The sequence below is a fragment of the Littorina saxatilis genome, linkage group LG1 (genome assembly GCF_037325665.1).
Source record: "Littorina saxatilis isolate snail1 linkage group LG1, US_GU_Lsax_2.0, whole genome shotgun sequence".
Lineage (NCBI taxonomy): Eukaryota > Metazoa > Mollusca > Gastropoda > Littorinimorpha > Littorinidae > Littorina > Littorina saxatilis.
The window spans coordinates 52,513,442-52,536,568 of NC_090245.1; the positions used below are offsets into that span (position 1 = coordinate 52,513,442).

The following is a 23,127-nucleotide window of genomic DNA, read 5'->3' on the forward strand; positions in this document are numbered from 1 at the left end:
TAGTATGAGAATCTATATGTTGAATCGACGTCATTACTGCGTCATTAGTATGAGAATTTACGTAACCTGCACGCGTCATGGAGCTGCATTGTGGGAATGCAAACAGTCATTGGAGAGAAGGCAACTGAACCGCTAATGGAACAGAACTAGAGCCATTACCGTCGCTCTATTTGCCGGGTTCTGAATAGGCTATAAGTGGGAAACAAGACACAGGACAATGCCAGAAATGGAAAGAAGATTTGCGCGAGCCGTAAAGCAAGCCGTAAAGCAAGTCGAAACAAGAATCCTGTTGTAACCACCGTTGGAAAGCCGCCGGCATCCGAGCTGCCATCCCAAGGCCATGAGATGTAATCCGCAGCCGCACAGACTCGTATAGTCGTGTCCGGAAAGGAGCATCAAGAGGTAAGCTATTCCGTAAATGAAGTGTCCATCAAGTAAGGAGTGTTCTTTAGTCCTACTCAAACGGAGCATCAAGAAGGTAAGGTGTCGTTATAATATCGAGCGTCCATCAAGGAACAGCTATTATACACACACACATCTATATCGCATATATTTTGTTTTAGAATGTTTAATGAAGATAATCATAAATGTACATGCTGCAAGTTAGTGCGGCATATAGTATTTTATTCAGTAACCATGCTTGGTTTGTCTGTGAACCGCCCGACATGAAGAAGGGGCAAGAAGTCAAAAGTAACCTTGATCATAGGATACCGTTGTTAATAACAAGTATTACCTTTGATCCAGGGGTTCGAGCGTCTAGGATCCGCTGGAATAAGGGTGAGCCGTCAAGCTACGCCACCAGTGTGTTCCGCCAGCGAGGAGCAAGAGGAGCTCGTCTACTTATTATCATCATCACCAAGTGATCTTCATCAAGTTCGTCACTGCTACTGTCATCATGTGAATCCAGTCTTTCCATCAGGACATTCGGACTTTGTAACTAACCTGCCTATTTGAGATAAGTTCAGTTCGATATAAACCAGACTGTCAATGCAAGAATAATTAGTTATGAGCTCGAATTCGTTAGATCCAAAAATAGAAATAGTTTGTTAAAGAATCCGGGAATATTACCTAACCAATAAAATTTTCATCAATCTAAATCATCAGTGTTTTACGAAGTGATTTGAAGCACGACTGTTGTAAAGTATTGAATAGAACTTTGGTGTGTTTCTAGATATTGTATATCTAAAACACAAGGTAAAAAGAGGAACTGCAACAGTATGGTAACAACATTATTAAGTATATCAACCCGCCCTCAGTTACCTTGAAATGTAACATATAATAAACTCTGATGCTGATATAGTTACTGAATTCACCATATAAGGAAGATTAAAAAGGAACTTTCTCTTCACTGCAAAAGAATGAATCAAGTTGAGACTCTTCCCATCTCTACCGCAGTCAGGTTAGTAAATTTAACAAATAGTTTATTTCAAATTTAGAGAAATTAATTCAGCTCCTCTGTCAGTTAAGTACAATTTTAATTTTGATACCACAGTTGATGTTCTCACACCTTTTCCCTCCTCACTGATAATCAACATCAAAAGTCATCATTATTCATTATAATTGACTGATACCAGTGACTTAATGGGTCATACCAATCGTTCTTTCTTGGTGTATATATAACACTGTCAATCATACGAACATGTTCACTTGTAGGCAATTTGTTTTTCTTTGTAATTTTTGTTTTTGTTATGGTTGTTGGGCAAACATTTTTGTGTTGCATCTGCTCGAGAGTATGCACGTGCAAAAGCATCTGATACATTTAAAAAAAAAAAAGAAGGTCTTTGTTAACCAATTCTCCTTTCCCCGTTACAATCAGCATCACTACAACTTAAAAAATGCTGAAGACCATACAGACACTGCCTGACATCCTGTCCCCATTCTTCAAAAAGGTTGAACACAAAGCAATGACAAAGTGTAATTAGGGAAAGTCAATAAGAACATGTACATCCAAGGGAATAATTGTAATATTTGACATGCGGCACACAAGGTTCAAACAACTCTACAACCAGTGTGCTTTGTGTTGTACTTTACACTGATCCAGCAACTGAACGCTAAATCCAGTCAACCCGTTTTAGAAAAGTAGCACCGAGTCGTTGGCTATCTCAAACACAAAGAACAAGTCATGATAACATCAGAATGTGAACGAGTCCACCAAGAGAATGGGCATTGAAGGATCATGAAGATGTCTGCACAGAGACTGATGAATGAAGGGTTATGAAGAGCTACGCTGGTTGAAGATGATGTGACTGTGAGAACAACATGGTAGAGTGCTTGGCGCCTATAATATCTCTCTTAATACCCTCCTGCCTGACAAAGTGCAGTGTGTCATCTTGTATTCGCACTCAGCAAAAGAAACCTCAGTTAAATACACACTCATGAGTGCCCACAAACGCCAACAGTGATCTCGTCGAATACACCTTTGCAGAAAAGAAAAGTCACAGTGAGGTGGCAGCCTTGCTGCAATCTAAACAGATCGCTGCAGCAAGTGGCGGGTATTCGCCACTAGCTGCAAAGTTGTCGCCAGCATCGAGGGTTGCTGCAACCTAGTTGTGGCAAGATCGCAGCAACAGCTGTGTTTGTGATGGACATCACGGCTAGCCGGGAACAAGTCACAGCAACATCCCAGAATTTTGCAGAGCAATTTACAAACTCTGAACAGTGTTTACTAATCTGGTAACTCAGATTTTAGTTCAGCTGAATATCTAATTCCCAGGCAAAATATTTCTGTACAGGCAGTACATATTTAAGTTCTGCAGACATCAGGGATTGTAGCAAAGTTTTTAAGTCACTTGGTTTTTGACCTTTTCTCTAAGAGGCTGCCTATTGACAGTTAATATTGTTCGTGGTCAAAACAAACCTTGCAACATCAAATTTGCTGTTTTGAGAGTGGGAGAGAGAGAGACAGGGGAGGGGGGGTGGGGCAGAAATGATCATAACCAGTAAATTTGGTGTCATTATGCAATACCCTTTAGCACAGTACCTCAATGATGCTTTGTTAATTGGCTTCCTGTGACCCAGCAAAGCAGGAAGAGTGTGAATGAAGGAGTGAAGATTTTCTTGCACCTTTGACAGCAATGTTTACCACATCAGTACTTCATGTATGTTATCAAATTTGTATAACTATTTGCTCGGGTTCACTGTTTGCTTAGACGCGATCAGCAGCACTCTGTTTATTTCACAGAGTCTTTCTCTTGCTTGAGACATGGCTCTTTTACTGCTGAAAATTAATGTCTTTTATTTGGTAAAATATTGATCTAAAACATTTCATGGTATCTGAGGCACAGAAAGCTGTGCTGAGTAGATTGTCTTACAATTATATTGAACAGTTTTGCTGCAAAGAACTGAAAACAAACAAACAAACAAACAAATATCTAAAGTTATAATATTGACATAATCTTCAAAGAAACATGCAGACGAGATGAAAACCATGGACCTGTCAGTCTGCAAAAGTATCCTTTCAAAGAAATTGTTTTTAAATCTGAAAAGCAATACATGTACATCAAAGAAAGGTTTAGCAGGAGTTAATTTGGTGTAACGTGTATAAAGGAATTTGATACGTGCAAGTGTAAACCTGAACAATCATAAACTACGAAGTTGTGGTTTGTTTTTGATAACCCAAAAGTCAATGCAGAAGATCGAGCCACCTAAAACACCTTTAAAACAGCTGTTGTGGTGGCTGGTACGTGTATCAAGAAGAACAACTCCTGGAAGAACTAGCATACAATCCTCAACACAATGGCAAAACACACGATTGGTAACATGCCTAACCCACTCTTTGCCAGGCATCCTGTACGTCGTCTCACATAGCAGTCCCTTGTCTCGCCCAACATGGAATGATTTAGGTACAGCACAACTCACACACTCTACGTATCTTCACAAATCCACAGGAGAGAAAAAAGAGACAGTAGAAATTACCGAGAGAAATTCAGTGATGTTGGTGTATGCTATCACAATCACAATAACAAGTGGACCACAGCATACAATCTCCTTCATTTCATACACATCTTACTGGACAGGAACTGGTTTGGGTGAATGACACTGGTTATGAGCTTTGTACACGAGTCTGAAATGAAACATCGGAATAAGAACAATCACGGATATGCATCATCAAGTCGGTCACGCCAGGGGCAGGATGCCATGTACAAATGATCACATGACAGTTGCAACTGTACATAATTCAAGTGCAACCACATAAACTCCTCCCCTGGAAAAATAATCCCAAATGGCTTACACATGAAACGAACGTGCTGCACATGAGCCAACTACGTTACAACACCTATCACATATCTGTAGTCATTGCAGTGACGTGGGAGTTTGACACTCACTGCCGCTCTAACAAGTAACACAGTGGCCTGCTTCTGCTCTACACAGAAGTATACTTCCCCCCCAAAAATGATGCAGGTTGTTTCTGTTGGTAATGTAGCAGGACAAAAGACGGCAGGACACAGAAAGTGGTGTAATCAAGAGGAAAATGAAGGGGAGGGGACAAATTCAAGTCCTGTTTCACAAACACCAGGCTTGCAGTGCAGAGCATGCCTTTACAAATCTGTCAGTCATTGACTGTGGCAGTGTTAGGTGGTGTTTGTGTATGTTAGCAACAACTGGGGTAATAAAGCTCCAATTCAAACATCCAGCTTTTGCAGAGTTGTCCTTTCCCTTCTGACAAATGTACTGCAGATTCCATTTAGTCAGTGTATATTACATTCCATTCAGACAATTGGTGTATCAGATTGCATTTTTAACAGTTTAACAGACTGCATTCTGCCTTGGGTTAAAGGAGACCTGTTTCACAGAATTCTGGTTTTATTTTTTTGTTTTGTGGATTCCATTGTAATGTTGTTAGGGACCCTGTTATGATTCAACTACAGATCCAGGTCTGGTTTCACTAAAACAAGGTCCGTTCACATACTGTCATAGATCCTTCACACTAGGTAAATCACTTTCTGGCACCAAAGATCCCACTCTAACAGTGTGAGAAATCTTAAAAACTGTGCCTGTGTAGATAGATCATAGACTTTGAACAGCACTAAAATTACACACCGAGTTTATGGTGACCGTATCCCGACATAAATTATGCTATATAAACTAGCTCATGACTATTGTGGATGTCACCCCATTCTCACATGACGTTGTTTACACTATTGTGAGCCAGGGGCAGACATACGTAACCAGAACACTGAAAACCAGGCGCATCTTGTGTCAAGGTCCACCACTGTCCAGAATCATTGCCACGTTGTGCCAGAGACAACGCTTTTAAGCTTGTGTGTGCCTAACACATAGACCCACCTGTAGTTAGATCCCAGGCTTAACACATGTCACACAAACAATGATATTGCAACAGTGGTAGAGTGTGAGACATATCTCTAACATACATCTTCATGGTGTAGGAATAGCACTTCAGAAACTGTCACAAATTGTGCCGTCAGACAAACCACCGTAACAGATCACCGAGCCTTGTCGAGGTAATGCCAAAACTCGTACAGCGCTGCAGACCTTGGTCGTACATACACTCGCACAGATCCTTGGTACTTCACGAATTCCATTAACACTGCAACACACATACTGGACCTGCGCCCTGATAATAATACTACACACTGCCACTCTGGTCCTAGACTGGTGTCTTCACAACACTAATACAGCCACAAAGCCCTTGGACCGGTGTCTTACGGACACTATAACACCACAATAGCAACGACAGACCTCGGACTGGTGTTTTTTAATTTTTTTTATATGACAACAATACTCCACAGTGTGTGTTATGCATCCTGGTCCAAAGTTGGTGTAAGAACATCATCACCGCATGATATCACAGGTTCAAGATTCGGTGGTGTCGGTGTGACAGGAACACCACACATGACGACACCGCGGTTGCCTGAACAAGTGTGAAGGTGAGAATAAGAGATCTGCTGGAGCTTGGGACGTCCTGTACGCATGTCCGCGGTTGTCCAACGCTGTCCTGTGGGTGCTGCAGCCCTCATGACGGGTTGGTGGCCATGGACAGGCGGGACAGCTTGGGTTCAATCTCAAGCGATGCCTTGTAGGTCTGCTCTTCATCGTACAACCGTGTGGGGTCCAGCAAGTAATTTGTCACCTGAAAAACAAATCTTACTTTATACATGTGTATGCGGTATTGTTATTTGAAATTCTTGAATAAACACTTGTTTAAACCACCTCAAAAAGGTTATATGGTCAGGTTCAGTTTGACACAGTCCACAGCTTCACTTATGCCATTAGAATACAATGCAGGCTCGCTAAAAAGAAGCTAGAAAATGACATAACATTTCTTTTCTGAAATCCTAGGCTGTTTCATGGCACAGCAGTAGTTTCTCATATACTCGTGATGCCAAAAGAACCTTTCATCATAATACAAAGTTCAAAATGAGTTTTCATATCTGTATTTAATTTTTGTTGTACCTGTTATTTTGTTTCAAGCAATTAAGTTACAAGCAGTAAATTCTGAGCCACTCAATTCCTGTACAGGTTTACTTACTCTTGGGTGGTGTTCAATTTTGTATGATGTCTGTTGGAAAAGGCGGATTTCCCTAATAACATGGGAAATCTGAAAGGCAGAAAAAGAATGATCAGTAATTGGATTACCCCATTTTTGGGACTATAAGGCGCTTCGTTATAAAGGGTGCAACCCCTACTTCTGAGGTAAAAATGAGAATAATCCACACAATAGGGGCTTCCAGTGTATTGGCTGAATATCAAAGGAAGAATACATAATGGAAATATTTTGCTCCACATGTGTGGTACGTAAGATCGGAGGCAGGTGCATTGTAATACATGGGTTGGCTTGTGACCTCGGGTCAATAATCTATACTTTCCAGCTGATACCAGCTGCCTGCCCTAGTTTACAGACACTGACCTTACCCTGGGTCAATGACTGAGTTTTACCTATGAGACCGACTCGTTTGATGTCTGAGAGGAAACTCTGCCAGTGTGATGGCAGCAGAAACATGCATATATCACAAGAGAGGGCGTGTTATGTTTCTTTGTATAGCGATGTGGGTCCATGTGTACTCTTCTTTAGTCATACACAAGGTGATACCGGTCAATAGGGCACAGGGGTTCAAGTTGAGGAAAAAAGTTGCGCCTATAGTCCTGCATGAAAGTATGGTACAGGTAAACTTTCAACAAACAACAATGGTATGGTTTGACTGAAGAAAGGGAAAATATAGTCAATAAACTTCAAGGCAATGAACAGGAAACACAAATAAAGCTGAAATAATTTAGCAAATATATCTTGCACATTCATGCATTTCCCTTTGGCTATAAATTCCTTTTTCTTGTTTTTTTTGTTGGCCTATCAAATTAAACATAGAAATCAAATCATTCAGCATCCTAGGTTTTCCTTGAGCACAGACCATTTATGAACATGCAACAAAAAATGTAAGCGTTTGTAGGAAAATTTCTACTCAAATTAAGGCATGGACTTCTTCAAAAGGCATGGACTCACCATCCGCATCTTAGAGAAGTTCACGAGTTTTTCCTCTGTGAAGTTGGGGGTGCCTTCTTCGATGAAGGACAGGTCTGTCAGGTACATGCCCAGGTAGGGAATGCAGGGAGGGTCACACCTGAGAATGGAAGGATATGAATCATTGGTTTGCTTTTAAGACTTCAATGATTGCAGGTGAAGAAAACCCACACACACACACACACACACACACACACACACACACACACACACACACACACACACACACACACACACACACACACACACACACACACACAAACAAACAGCTAGATGAACAGTTCGACCCCAGTGCATGCCTGTTTCACAAAGTGAAGTGGGGTTGGGTTGAAAAGAATGTAGAAAGACACACACAATATGGGTCAATGTCTTTGTGATCAGTTGTTAATTCAGGCTTGGACAGCAAAACGAGCTATGAATGCATTCATTTGGGTTCAACTTCAAACAAACATGTGGTTGAGATATTGAAAGAAATATTGTCTACATGTAGAAGTACTTTCTTTGCCACAATATACTGTTACAATAATGCGATATAAGTAAATAGTAATGCTACAATATATAATCCTGAAGGTCATTCAGTTTTGAAGTGTTTGAATAAAAGGACAGACTTGGGAGAAAATATCAGAGGTCAATATGTTCATCTAACCAATTTACAATCCACAAGATCAGTGGCATTTTTAGACTTTCAAGCACTGGCAAACATTGAGAGGCATGAAGGGACACATTCACACAAATGCGTAAAAGCGTACATAAATGCCCATCAGGTCAAAGCAGTAAGCACGCAAAAAAGGAAAAAAAGAAAAAAAGAATGATAAAACAAGACACTAGCTGCCATTATTAAGGAGCATACTAGATGTTCTGGTATTTATTACTGAAACAAAGCATACAAACCTGTGTAGTGCATCCCTCATATTCTTGAAACGTCCCTCTGATGACACCAAGGTCTGAAGACGTTCTATCATCTGCTTTGTCTGCAAGCAGAGGGCATTTGGAATCAAAATCCAATCAATCAAAATAGGACTGTGTGCAGAACGAAGAACGTCAAGTAAGAGTACATTCAGCTGAACTGAAGAATACATCAGAAACAAACGGTATAACACAGACACACACACACACACACACACACACACTCACACACACACGAGAGAGCATGTGTCCATAACACCACACATGAAAATGATCTCCCTTGGACATAGAACTAACTCTGTATGTGAATTAACTGCTTGACCCTTGTGATTTTTTTTTTTAATTCACAAAAAAAAAAATCATAATGGGCTTCTATCATTGTTTTTAGTGTTAACAAGGGAAAAATAAAATCTTTAATTTAAAGTCAGGTTTTCTGTACTGGTTCAAATGACCTAATACTGAATCAATTAGCTTGTGTTGTTGTTCATGTCCCACTCTGGTGCTCTATTATTACAGACGTGCGCAAATTAATTTGGTGGTTAGAAATACGTTTTGGTGTTTAGCCCACTATAGCTGTACAGTGGAACCCCCATTCTAAGACATCCAAAGGGCGGGGATGTAGCTCAGTCGGTAGCGCGCTGGATATGTATCCAGTTGGCCGCTGTCAGCGTGAGTTCGTCCCCACGTTCGGCGAGAGATTTATTTCTCAGAGTCAACTTTGTGTGCAGACTCTCCTCGGTGTCCGAACACCCCCCGTGTGTACACGCAAGCACAAGACCAAGTGCGCACGAAAAAGATCCTGTAATCCATGTCAGAGTTCGGTGGGTTATAGAAACACGAAAATACCCAGCATGCTTCCTCCGAAAGCGGCGTATGGCTGCCTAAATGGCGGGGTAAAAACGGTCATACACGTAAAAGCCGTGGGAGTTTCAGCCCATGAACAACAAACAAACAAACAAACAAGACATCCAAAAATCTGAGAAAATGAGGTCATAAAAAGGAGGGAGTCTTAAATTGGTTATGGACAGAGAATCTGAACAATGAAGGTCTTGAAAGGGCGGAGTCTTAAATTGGGGGGTCTTAAGGATTAGGACAAGGATACGATTTTATTTAGTCCTGCGAGGTTACCCTCATGGAAATTTGTGCTGCTTTCTCATTGGGTAGAGCTAGCTGCCATTGCCATATAGTACGGCGCTCCCTACTTTTTTTTTTTTTTAAAGGGAGGCTCTACTGTAATAGGTTTCACTGTACCTGCTTGGAGAGTTTTTCCCAGGTTTTCTTCAGTCTGTACACAGAGCTGTTGACAAAGGCAGCACAGATCTGCAGAACTCCATTGTAGTTGTGCATACAGCGGCAGATGTCTGCGATAGCGGCCCACTTCTCGATGCAGGCCACCCTGTCAGCCATGTTGCTGCGACCCACGATCTCTGAGACCACCAGGCGGCTCACCTGCAAATGTTAATGGTGATGTTAATGATGACAGGTGAAAAAGTGAGAAAAAGAAGGAGATAAGATGAAGTTAAGATAAAGGTAAAAGTTTATTTACGAGGGCTGTGGCATAAGCATACAAGCAAGCCCTGGAGAATGACTACTCTAAATCATGAGAGAGGGAGAAGAGAGTTGCGTGAGTTTATGAATGTATGTGTATTAGAGCGAGTGTATGCATGCATATGTGTGTGTGTGCAAGCAATTACATACGCCTACTAATGCATGCATTCCTTTTATTTTCAGGCAGACATTCAATCATCGAATGTGTGTGTAAGTATGTGTGTCTGTATGTGTGAGTGTGTTTGTATGTGTACAGGCGCATACACATCACTTCAGCATAACAGTATCAGACACGTATAACTGCGGAGAGTATAAAGACAGTGAAGTACCTCGTTGAATCTCTTGCTGACCAGCAGAACATGGGGAGCCTTGTGTGACTTGTCTGGTTTCATCCATGCCTGGCTCAACAGCTCTCTGCACAACACACCCATAGCAAAGTCATTAGTTACCAGCAATCACAACAAAGCATGTGAGTTATTGTCTCCATCATCTTTTCCCTCACTCTTCTCTCCTTTGTGATCAGTGGCAGATTTTTATTTTATTTTTTTTCATTTTATTCACAAACGTGTCAGTATGTTCTGTGACTCAAATAAAGCCACAAAAGCTTCTCTCTTTCTCTCACTCTCTGGCATTCTCTCTCCTTCACTTTAGGGCCGGACTACCGGGGGGGGGGGGGGGGGGGGTTATGGGGGTTGCGCAACCCCCCACCCCCCCAGCCTAAACATGCATGTACCTCACTTATTTGATTTTTTTTTATTATTGTTTATTTTATGCCGTTTCATGCAAAGGGGCTTTGCCCCTTGACCCCGCCAGGGGGAACTTCCCCCTGGACCACCACCGGTACCCCCCCCCTCCTCTTAGCCTAGTCCGGCCCTGCACTTGTTAATGTGTATGTAATTGTGTGCCTCTGTGTGAGTCAGTATGTTCTGTGACTCAAAGAAAGGCACTAAAGCTTCTCTCTCTCTGTCTTGCGCTCTCTTTCCTTTGCTTGTTGATGTGTATGTAATTGTGTACCTCTGTGTGTGTGTGTGTGTGTGTGTGTGTGTGTGTGTGTGTGTGTGTGTGTGTGTGTGTGTGTGTGTGTGTGTGTGTGTGTGTGTGTGTGTGTGTGTGTGTGAGTGTGTATTTGTACATCCATGTAAGTGCGAATATGTTTGTGTAAAATGAGGTGCTGTGATTTTGTCATTCTGAGCAAATCTAGTTGCTTTGCTATTCCAACTCAGGTAATTCAGTCAAAAATGGTGCATGCGGAAAGGGGACTGACTCGCTGCGTATCGCGATGAAGATCTGGTGGTCCAGATAGGTGAGCTGCTCCGCTATATCCAGTGCCGACAGCGTGTCAAAGCTATCCTTGGAGGGAATCTGAAACACACAGGACTGTTGTTATTGCATCTCCATCACATCAAATAACAACGGGGAGAAAGCACCTAGAAGGAAGAAAGAGGTTCGATGCGGAACCAGTCTCCAGGGCTGAGGTGCACAAAGCAATACGCAGTCATGGGGATGGATTGGTTGAATTTGTGATTTCAGGAATGCTTGTCACCCATTTCCGTGTGACCCAGTTTCATTTTGAGCACCTCAGCCGTGGCATCCAAGACACTAAGAACCGTTGAATGAACGAGCAACTTTTATTGTCCAGAAAAAAAAGGAGTTTAACTCTTTCAGCCCTGCGCCCGACAGTTTGTCGGGCGCTCCTTAGCAGCTTTCAGCGCCTGTGCCCGACAAACTGTCGGGCGGCGACACGCATCTTCTCTGGCCTTGTTTCTGATCTAAAAATAAAAGACAGGTCACGAGCAAGGGAGGTAAATCTGTTCCCACTTCCTTCTGCTTTGTTTGGAGCAATTTGGCGAACGAAAATCGTCCGATTGAGTGTTTTTTGAGCATTTTTCCTGCGAAATATGAGCAACCAACGCCGCTACTCGTTGAGGCAGGTTCTTGACGAGATTTTCCTCGACGATGACACTGATTATGATGCCGAATGCGATGTTTCTTCGTCTCAATCGAGTGAAACAAGTGGTGATTTGAGTGCACAAGACCTGTGCGAGGGATTCGATGCAAATGTGAGACAGAAACATCCTGTGACTTGTTGGAACAACTGTGACAGAGTGGTGTGTTTACATACTTTTTGGTGTTGTGTTTGTGACTTGGAAGAAGGATTTCTTTGAACTTTACACAGTTCAGAAGGTACTGACTGCTACTCAACAGGTAAGAACATGCACTTATCATACAACACACAAAATTGTATGTGTCTACAACTATTAGTTGCAGAGTTAGAAGCGCTTTAAGTGAAGCACCCATCAGATTGCACTGCAGTGCCAAAACCCTCCAGGCTGGAGAGGCTGCTGAATCTGCACTGCAGTCAGGGCTGAAGGTGTTAAGCACTCTAAACATAGACAGAAATAAGGGAGAGCAATGCGGATTAATGCAAACTCTGCATGGCATCTAATATACTAAGCAGCATTGAATGAACCAATGTCTGTTATCCTCCACCACTCTTTAAGGCCTGTCATACAGTACATGTAGATAGGAGCAATTGCTGCAGCACTACTGGCATACTTCAGTCAAATTTGCAGACCAAGGAACAACAAAGCAATGTTCCTGATACAGTTGAACCCTTCTGGAATGACCGCTCAAGGAACCAGCCAAAAGCAGGGCCTCGCATTGGAAAAAGCGAGTTCAGCTTACAAAGGCGGGGGTCTGGGGGCAAAGCCCCCCGAATTTGAAGATTTTTTTAGATTTTTTACCTAAAATGACCTCCCCCAAAGAAGATTGAGCAACTAAATTATGCCTTCACCAACAAGCAAAACACAGACAAAAAACAAGAAAACTGACAATCTTGTGTTATTTGGCCTAAAAATGCCATTCCCACTTCCAGGAATACCTGGATTCTTTGTCACTGAATGGCTGACCACGTTTAACAATGTCGCTTCGAGACATTATTTCAAGTCTAGAGCCACAAAACACCGGCACAAAGCATGCTCGCGCGATGCCAGAGGAAGTGCGTGCTCAAGCAAACTGTCAAACCGATTGAGAATTGAACCGAACGGCGCACAAAACGAAAGCTGGGACTGTTTGGGTTTACCGTTTGGGAATAACAGGTTTTTGCATTTCGGCGTACACCAAATCGAGTTCCGCGTACTGGAGATGTTATTTCGGCGTAAAGTACGCCGAACGGCTTACAATGCTAGGCCCTGCAAAAGGGGTCCTTAGAGACAGGTGATCATTACGGAAAGGGGCATCATTACGGGAAGACAAACTTGTCAGGGATCCTTTTGGGTGGTCTTGGTGGACATGTGTTCCTATTCAAGAGGTGGTTGTTAGGGCAGGTTCCACTGTGGCATGTTTATTTTTCTCATTAGGAGCGCCTTGCATTACTGCTACAGTGCAACCCCCCCTTTTAAGACCTCCACAAATCTGAAAAAATGAAGTCTTAAAAATGTGAGAGTCTTAAAATGGGCGTAAAATAACAGAGGCTATGAACAGAAAGTCTGAGAAAACAGGCTCTCAGATGTTTATCTATAAATGTATGTTTTAGGTGAGAGTTTTTAAGGATAGTCTTTATAGTATTGTTATCCACAAACAGTAGTTTAGTGTGTGTGTGTGTGTGTGTGTGTGTGTGTGTGTGTGTTTATGCACGCTGTTGCTATTGTACATCGCCGTGAGCTCTGGTGAGAAGGAGCGCGCAATTAATAAGTGTTCATTATTATATTATCATTTTTATTAAATTGGGGATCTCAAAAGGGGGGTTCCACTGTACCACTTGACGAGAGAGAGCTCCATCACCAGAACGTTCTTACCTGTGCCGGAACAAGCAGTTTCTCCAGGTCAACAGGTTTTTCTGGCGTGCTATCACGTGAGATTGTGCGCAGGATGGAGGCGGCGGCTTTGTGTTCCGCTGGCAGCAAACTGGTGTTACACACCATCTCTTCCAGCAGGTCCGTCACTTGTGCTCGCAGTACTGGGTCTGACTCAAAATCCTGAACCGAGAAATCATGTGATAAGTATCTTTCTTAGTCTACAGACAGCAAAGTAATAATGATCTCAATTAAAATGTCATTTTTAGAAATTACCCGATATGTTTGGCTTGTTTAAAGTCAAGTATCACACAAACACAGTTAAGTAGCCAATCATTATGATCAATAATAATGTACTGACTAAATCTAACAACAACAACAACAACAACAACAACAACAACAACCAAACTGACACAATTAAAAAGTGAAACAAACAAGTTCCATTATTTGATTGTTTCAGAAAAATGAACAGTACCCATAAAATACAATGAGACATGAATCTAAATCTGTAAAAAAAATATAATACAATTGCAAAAAAAAAATACAACCTTGTATTAAACTGTGAGACTTATATGAGCTAAAATGGATTCAGGCTAATCTATTTTCTCGGAGAGAGAGAGAGAGAGAGAGAGAGAGAGAGAGAGAGAGAGAGAGAGAGAGAGAGGAGAGGAGAGAGAGAGAGAGAGAGAGAGAGAGAGAGAGAGAGAGAGAGAGAGAGAGAGAGAGGAGGGTATACAAATCAATAAGAAAATGTGTACATTAAACAAGAACATGCTGGTATAAACAAATAGAACAGCAAAAGACACATATAAGGCTAAATAAAGACAGTCCAGATTTCAAAATATATTCAGACACTCAGGCCGGGTAGCGGGCCGGGGGGAGGGTGGGAGGGAGCTGGCTTCCAACTTATAGCAAAGAGAAAACAAGTCGCGTAAGGCGAAATTACTACATTTAGTCAAGCTGTGGAACTCACAGAATGAAACTGAACGTAGTCCGCCGCTAGTGCAAAAGGCAGTGAAAGTGACGAGCCTGTTTGGCGCGGTAGCGGTTGCGCTGTGCTTCATAGCACGCTTTACTGTACCTCTCTTCGTTTTAACTTTCTGAGCGTGTTTTTAATCCAAACATATCATATCTATATGTTTTTGGAATCAGGAACCGACAAGGAATAAGATGAAATAGTTTTTAAAACGATTTCGGAAATTTAATTTTGATCATAATTTTTTATATTTTTAATTTTCAGAGCTTGTTTTTAATCCAAATATAACATATTTATATGTTTTTGGAATCAGAAAATGATGAAGAATAAGATGAACGTAAATTTGGATCGTTTTATAAAAATTTTTATTTTTTTACAATTTTCAGATTTTTAATGACCAAAGTCATTAATTAATTTTTAAGCCACCAAGCTGAAATGCAATACCGAAGTCCGGCCTTTGTCGAAGATTGCTTGGCCAAAATTTCAATCAATTTGATTGAAAAATGAGGGTGTGACAGTGCCGCCTCAACTTTTACAAAAAGCCGGATATGACGTCATCAAAGGTATTTATCGAAAAAAAGAAAAAAACGTCCGGGGATATCATTCCCAGGAACTCTCATGTAAAATTTCATAAAGATCGGTCCAGTAGTTTGGTCTGAATCGCTCTACACACACACACACGCACACACACACACCACACCCTCGTCTCGATTCCCCCCTCTACGTTAACACATTAATAGTCAAAACTTGACTAAATGTAAAAAAGGGGGGGGGGGGGGGGGGGGGGTGGTGGTGTAACAAATAGCTTAATTAACTTTAACTTGTTGAAACATATGTTTAGTTCCTGATATCATTTGGGGGCGTCAAAACTTTATTATTTTTCTCCTGAGGCCAAAAACTGCACAAACCACAAGTAAAAGGGGAGAGGGAGGGAAGGGGTGGAGGGGGGGCCAGACAAATATTAACAGCAAAAGTCTACACTGTTACACTACCTACAACAAATCAAGACTGAGTGCATAGTTATGAAGAGAGAAAGGAAAAAAACCACCATGAAATAATAAGGGGAAAAATAACACTAGCAAGACCACGAGAGGATATGCAAGAGCAGGTGTTTCACATTTCAGTAAATCTTTGACACATGGTTATTTGAATATTAAACATACTGTTCCCTAAACTACAAGCATAAGCCCTATACCCTGCAGGATCTTTTTTTCTGTTTTCATGAAGATCTTTTTCTCTTGCTTTATATGTAGTATGCATTAACACATATCCAAACATACCTGGAATTAAAGTAGATTGCAATTAAAGAAACAAATGCTAACCTTATTTTACAGATAATATATTTTTTGTAATATTGCGGTCATTCTTTAAGAAAGAACAATTTCAACTCAAAAAAGTTAAATTATCAGGGAAAAAAAAGGAAAAAAAGGGGAGAAAAAAAAGACGAAGAAGAAGTATACACAGTGGCATATTTGCTAACAATGACTCTTTTAGTGATAGATGTTGATTGCACAAATAGTATCTCCTGACAGTAAGCTCGGACAATTGTAATGCTTGTTTCATGTATTGAGCTCTATATATATACTTGTGTTCTAGCTAGAATTGAACTGTTTTGTATAACTGCCTGCTTACCTCCCACTTGTGCACAATCCAGTGTTTCAAAATATTAACGATGCGCATAGTGGCTGCCGAGCTTATCTCAGTGTGGGGCAAATACTTGATGTATCTGAGCTTGCTACCGTTCAAGCGTTCACCTGCACATATATCATCACAGGACACCTGCACATTGCATTACCACGCACCTACACACACACACACACACACATATTACGTCACTAAACAACATCAAGTTCAGGAAGATTCTGCACAGGTGAAAGTCTTGATGATAGTAGTTGTCTACTGTCAAATACCCATGAACATGGTATCAAGACCATATAAAGTGGAACCCCTTTTTAAGACCCAACATATCAATTAAGACAACCTCGGCCAATTTTAAGACCCAATTAAAAAAAAATAAAACATCTGTAAATTTCCCTCCATCTTAAGACTCCCTCCCTTATTTTATATAAGATCCGAATTTGTCAGAATAGCAGAGGTTTTAAACAGGGGTTTCCACTGCACAGACAATACAGGATGCTGGGTCATCTCTCCTAGTTGCCATTAACAACACCAAGAAACATTGCTGGGTAAAACACAGACACAGCAGGTTTTGTGGATCGACAGACAAAGGGGACAAATACTACAACACAAATATACTTCTAACAATACCCACAGCTAGTGCAATCTAACAGACTTGAAGAGATCTGATTTCTAGTTTCCTTGATTCTTGCATAAGGCTAACTACCATATTTTCACAGATCGGCTTTGGGGGAGGGTAGGGAATGGGGGTTTCATTTACACTGCTGTATATGACTTTCAGCTTTTTTCTCCATCTCTACACATTCACTAGATGCATCTGTTTATTGTCTGATGCTGTTATGCAAGGCTCAGCTATGAAAAACAAATAAATCCACCAGGGACAAATGATGTTCTCAGAGTACCATGACCTTTTAAATGTGGTCAGTTCAATTTGCAGCCAAGAGTAAATGTTGACCCAAGTCATGCTTGTGAATGTTAAATTCATGTCTGAAAATGTTTTCACTGAACTGTCCAAATCAATCCTGAAGAAAGACTGGAAAAAGACTATGCACGGCTGTCTATGACTATGAGCTTGAGATTATCATGCAAAAAAAGGTGACTCCTGATCTAATTATTTTACGACTTCATGAGCACAAAAATGCAGTATACAGGAACTAAACTTGACTAAAGATGCACAGTACATACTTATGCCTGTATAAAGGATTATAGTGAAAAACACAGAAACTACTCAATATTGCTCTGACATGAATGTGTATACAGTATAAGTATCAAGACAAGTTGAGAATAAAGTCAGTTCCACATAGCCACAAAACACAAGGTGCATAACAGGGGAGATTATCAGTCACAGTGGGAAGACAACCAAGCCGCTGCTGAAGTTGCCATGGGAAGCGGCTCCCCTCACCTGCTGATGTTTCGAGACCCAATGCTTCAGTACGTTCAGCACTCGCATCGTGGCTGCGGTGCTTATGACAGACTCGCGTTTTTTCATGGGACGTACATCTAACGTCCCTGTCACACCCATCAAGCAACAGTCAGTAATGGCAGTTTCAGAATACCAGGCAATATGATGATTGGAATGTAACGTTGTGCATGAAGAAAATCAGGTGATATATAGCAATGCATGTAATTGGCACATAACATTACTACATACACTCAATGGCTGAGATGCATCGATAGCGGCTGAGGATGTACAGCACAGATTCTGGCTATAGTATTTGAAATGCACGAGTCTTGTAAACTTAAAAAAAAAAAAAGTTAATTAGTCTTGTGCTCAAAGATGAAGAGAAGGTATCGTCCTGCTCATGTAACTCATCATGTCAGCCATCACTAATCTGTCCACACTTTTATATTGCATTAGAGCAATCTTTGACTTGAACACGTACAAACATTCTGACGGTCTTGTTGAATTCCTTTCTTAACTGAGCCTGAAATTGACTGCACAAAGACCCTGGCAGAGTCTTTTTTACTGAAAATTCAATGCAGCGAGCTTTGTGAAAAAGACTTTGCCGAGTTAATATCAGGCTAATCACAGACACCAGTGTCAAAGGACAGAATGAATCAGCAAACATACTCCCTCTGTGCACAGGGGTCGGCCCGCTATTGCGCGGGCCACTATTGCGCGGGGCCGCTATTGCGCGAATCTTTAGGGTTAGGGTTAGGGTTAGGGTTAGGGTTAGGGTTAGATTCGCGCAATAGCGGGCCCGCGCAATAGCGGACCCGCGCAATAGCGGCCCAGCCCCTGTGCACAGACTGCAGCCAGGCTGGTAACTTCTTGCATGTGTTGAAGTGGAAAGATGGTCTCACTCCGTGTAAAGTCCTGGATATGTATAATTATCCTACATACGTGAGAGAGACACCCGTGAGATAATGATCATTCAAATCACACGTGTGTATATCATGTAAATGGGGTCATGTCAAACAAGTCTGGCAGGGCCAGGGACTTGTTTTTCCACTGCTTATGATGCCAAAGTCACCGAGAAAAACGTCATTATAGAAAGAAAAATTGCGCTCGCTAATTACCCTCGATGAATCTTTAGAACTAACACGTCACGCCACTCTTTCAGAGTGACGTTTCTTTGCTTTGACGTATAGATTGCACGAGGCTTTAGAAGAGATCGAGGTTCCAAAACAAGCGTCTTCAATTTAGCTGCCTCGACTGCAGGACATTTTCAGTAAAATATAGGTAAGTACAGTATGTAGGATAAACAGAATACTACATGGCTTGCTGTTTCGTACCAGATTTACACTCGTTGCTTTTTCAAATAGTGAACAGCTCGCTTTCGCTCGCAGTTCAATATTTGAAAAAAAAAAACTTGTGTAAATCTGGTACGACACAGCAAGCCATGTAGTATTCTCTATATTCCATCTGAGTGATCGACAAGAAGAAGAAGAAGAAGAAGTATTCTCTATATCCGTGATGGTTGACATAATGATAATGAATGGAGTAAATGGTGACTGGAAGAGATAGGGGGAGGGAGAGAGGGATAGGGACCGAAACTGAGGAGCTTACCTGGACAAACGCTGAGGTAGCGATGTCGTTCTTTGGGTTGTTCAGACGTGCAGCTGGCCAGACCGGCAGTGGCGGCAGCAAAAGCGGTGGTGGCGGCGGATGAGCTTGACCTATTGTGTGTAGGGCAGCACAGAAAAGATAATTACACAACGGTGTTGGTTTCATTTTGTCTCAGAAAATTGAAGGACTTGTTTGTTACATTTACAACCCAGGACCCTTTAGACCGTTACTCATAGACCCTTCATCCAAAGACATACATGTTCAGAAAGACATGCAAAAAGATGAAAATACACCGTTATAACACACACAAAACACACACAGAAGGACAATATAGCACATACACATACAACAGAACATACCTGTTTTCACAAAACTTAAACACTCATACAAACACTTAAATATATATATCATATATACTAGCATAGCCAGCCAATATAAAATACTGACTGTACATAATTAACAACATGTTGAATCTCAAATTATTAAACACATTACCTGTTCAAACATTATTCTACACACAAAATTGTCGTAAAAAAACACCAAAAAGAAACCCGGTAACAAACAATAAATTTCAACAACAAAACCTCTGATGATAAGTTTGTGTGTGTGGCTGAAATCCAGATTCTGCAGAAGCCCAAAGTCACAAAACAAAACGAAGTACTCCAGTTAGGAAAACAACATATCTCTGTGCATATTCAAGGATGTCAGCTGTGTGTTTTAAAAAAAGAAAATATAGGCTCGTTACTATGTGCAAACGCAATACTTCAGGAGACCTTGGTCAGATAAATTTTTTTTTTACTGAAATGACTATCTACCATCACATAGAGAGTTGTCTTTTGGAAAGTACCACACAAGGTTGTACATAAATGGGTGGCCGAGTGGTAACGCACTTGCGCTCGGAAGCGAGAGGTTGCGAGTTCGACCCTGGCACGGTCAGGGCGTTAGCAATTTTCTCCCCCCTTTCCTAACCTAGGTGGTGGGTTCAAGTGCTAGTCTTTCGGATGAGACGAAAAATCGAGGTCCCTTCGTGTACACTACATTGGGGTGTGCACGTTAAAGATCCCACGATTGACAAAAGGGTCTTTCCTGGCAAAATTGTATAGGCATAGATAAAAATGTCCACCAAAATACCCGTGTGACTTGGAATAATAGGCCGTGAAAAGTAGGATATGCGCCGAAATGGCTGCGATCTGCTGGACGATGTGAATGCGTGATGTATTGTGTAAAAAAATTCCATCTCACACGGCATAAATAAATCCCTGTGCCTTGAATATGTGCGCGATATAAATTGCATAAAATAAAATAAAAATTTTAACAAAATAAAATAAAATCCCTGCACTTAGAACTGTACCCACGGAATACGCGCGATATAAGCCTCATATTGATTGATTGATAAATGTTTCAGGCATACATAAATTATATTTAGCACACATGGGTAGATCTACTCGGACAGTCTACTCACTAAATATGAGAAGCAAAAATGTCAAAGCTAAGGATATATCCTGGTACACTGAGCATGCAACAGAAAACAAACAGAGATAGGAAAGCATGCAAACTCATCCATACTAAAAAAAGTTCCCCCCAAAAAAAGGAAAAAAAAGAAAAGACAAGTAAAAATAAATTAATGGATGAAAAAAAAATCAACAAAGCATACAACTAAAAAGGGCAAAAGAAACAAACATATTAAACACCAAAAAATATATACCTCTTGTTTTTTTAAAATTATTCAACAGGATCTGATTACCTAAATGACCCTAAATGTTAGCCACATAACGATCTGCTAATCCAGCATTGTGCACAGGACCACCATTCAAAATGAAGACTTTTACTACCAAATCCTCAACAAACTTATACTTTCGACAGTGTCAGGAACATGACCGTTGTAGCAACAAGTGCAAGAAGAGTGTTATAATGGTGAACATAGATGAAGTGCAAACATGTTTTATCTATCCCACTGCTTTTTCAAAATATCACAAAATAAACATTTTCATAAAGTGTTATGTTATATTTTGTTTATAATGGTGCAAACACACTAGCTTGAAGTGCAGCCAAATTGCATGCTACTAGTGACAAATTAAACATTTTATGGGATTTTCTGCTGTATGAAATTTTTTTTTTTAAACAGCTGACATTATTTTTTTCCATTTTATCTGCTGCATAAAGTAGTCATACAATAGATGAATTCAAAAATAACTCTGTCAGGATTTAATGGGTTGTTGTAGAGTTGCTTTTCCTCGCAAACATTGAATCAAGCTACATGTGATGTCAACACATGTGGTTGCTCGATCTGTGCACTGAAGGACGCGATCACATCCGCAATGTCTCTTGTCAGCTCTGATGTGTGTACTTGTGAACAAAAAGCGGGTTATATTGAGCCGACAGTGCAGAAAGCTCACGGATGTCAGTCATTAGCATGATTTCATTTGCACAGATCATCGCCCATGGCCTACAATGTCATGTGTAGCTTGACTCAGTGTTTCCATGGAAAAGCAAGAGAAAACAAGTCGCGTAAGGCGAAATAACAACATTTAGTCAAGCTGTCAAACGCACTGCATTTTTTCACCAAAACCACATACTTGTAGTTTCGTCAGTCCACCGCTCGTGGCAAAGGCAGTGAAATCGACAAGCCAGAATAGTGCGGTAATGGTCGCGCTGAGCAGGATAACACGCTTTTCTGTATCTCTATTCTTTTTAGCGTACTGAGTTTGTTTTTAATCCAAACATATCATTTCTATATGTTTTTGGAATCCGGGACCGACAAGGAATAAGATGAAATTGTTTCTAAATCGATTTCGGAAAATTAATTTTAATCATAATTTTCATATTTTTAATTTTCAGAGCTTGTTTGTAATCCAAATATAACATATGTATATTTTTTGGAATAAAAAAAGGCGAAGAATAAGATGAAATTGTTTTTGGATCGTTTAAAAAAATTAATTTTTTAATGACAAGTTTCCAATTTTTAATGACCAAATTCATTAATTATTTTTTAAGCCACCAAGCTGAAATGCAATACCAAAGTCCGGCCTTCGTCGAAGATTGCTTTGCCAAAATTTCAATCAATTTGATTCAAAAATGAGGGTGTGACAGTGCTGCCTCAACTTTTACAAAAAGCCGGATATGACGTCATCAAAGGTATTTATCGGAAAAATATGCAGACAAAAAAACTGATGCTGGCTCGAAAAAACATCAAGTAAGAAATGCACGTAGCCATTGAGTCACTGTTGCATACAAAGGACTGATAAAGTATGTGACCTTGAAATATGTCCTGTGTATTGATAGGCTGAGAGCGGGGTGATATGTGCATATATTCAATTTATATTCCCAGGCCCAACAATGATTGACTTCCTCATTATGGAGATCAGCTGTCCTACTGCCATGCAAATCTTCTGGTTTTTCCCAGGAAATTCTGAGGTCTCAAAATTATTGTTTTCAAGCTAGTAAATAACCAAATTTAAAGGGATAAAACATAAGAAAAAGGGAATTTATGCAACACATGATGACACAATGTGTACAGTTACTTTTTACCTTGCGTCTGCTACAATAGCAGACGACTTTATTCTGTGTTAACCCGGATGTATTCGGGGGTTGGGTATTGCAAAGGATGTTGGGTAGTGCTATAAATAGCCCTCAATCATCCTGCCGAAGTAGACAAAGAAAGCTGAATATTCGCTGATGCGAACATAAAAAAGGCCATCAGATCACTTCCAAAGTTATACCATAAGATTCTGCGTTACAAATAATGCTAATGCACAGGAGAACTGCCTTCACTTTGCAA

The 23,127-nt window shown here is 40.7% G+C and overlaps 2 protein-coding genes across 2 annotated transcripts in view; both read right to left on the reverse strand.

Moving 5' to 3' along the window:
- Nucleotides 1-89, reverse strand: part of LOC138978369 (ras-specific guanine nucleotide-releasing factor 2-like) — a 5,077-nt gene extending 4,988 nt beyond the window's left edge. The window contains exon 1 of the mRNA XM_070351126.1: nucleotides 67-89. Coding sequence (XP_070207227.1) covers nucleotides 67-89 — 23 coding nt within the window. The remainder of the gene's footprint in view (nucleotides 1-66) is intronic.
- Nucleotides 90-2,326: 2,237 nt separating this feature from the next.
- LOC138973727 (ras-specific guanine nucleotide-releasing factor 2-like) overlaps nucleotides 2,327-23,127 on the reverse strand; it is a gene marked incomplete at its 3' end in the record, with an annotated part of 293,414 nt that continues 272,613 nt past the window's right edge. Inside the window, 10 exon segments of the mRNA XM_070346460.1 lie at nucleotides 2,327-6,091; nucleotides 6,491-6,559; nucleotides 7,460-7,577; nucleotides 8,369-8,448; nucleotides 9,635-9,832; nucleotides 10,261-10,345; nucleotides 11,196-11,293; nucleotides 13,729-13,908; nucleotides 17,742-17,848; nucleotides 19,350-19,459. Coding sequence (XP_070202561.1) covers nucleotides 5,975-6,091; nucleotides 6,491-6,559; nucleotides 7,460-7,577; nucleotides 8,369-8,448; nucleotides 9,635-9,832; nucleotides 10,261-10,345; nucleotides 11,196-11,293; nucleotides 13,729-13,908; nucleotides 17,742-17,848; nucleotides 19,350-19,459 — 1,162 coding nt within the window.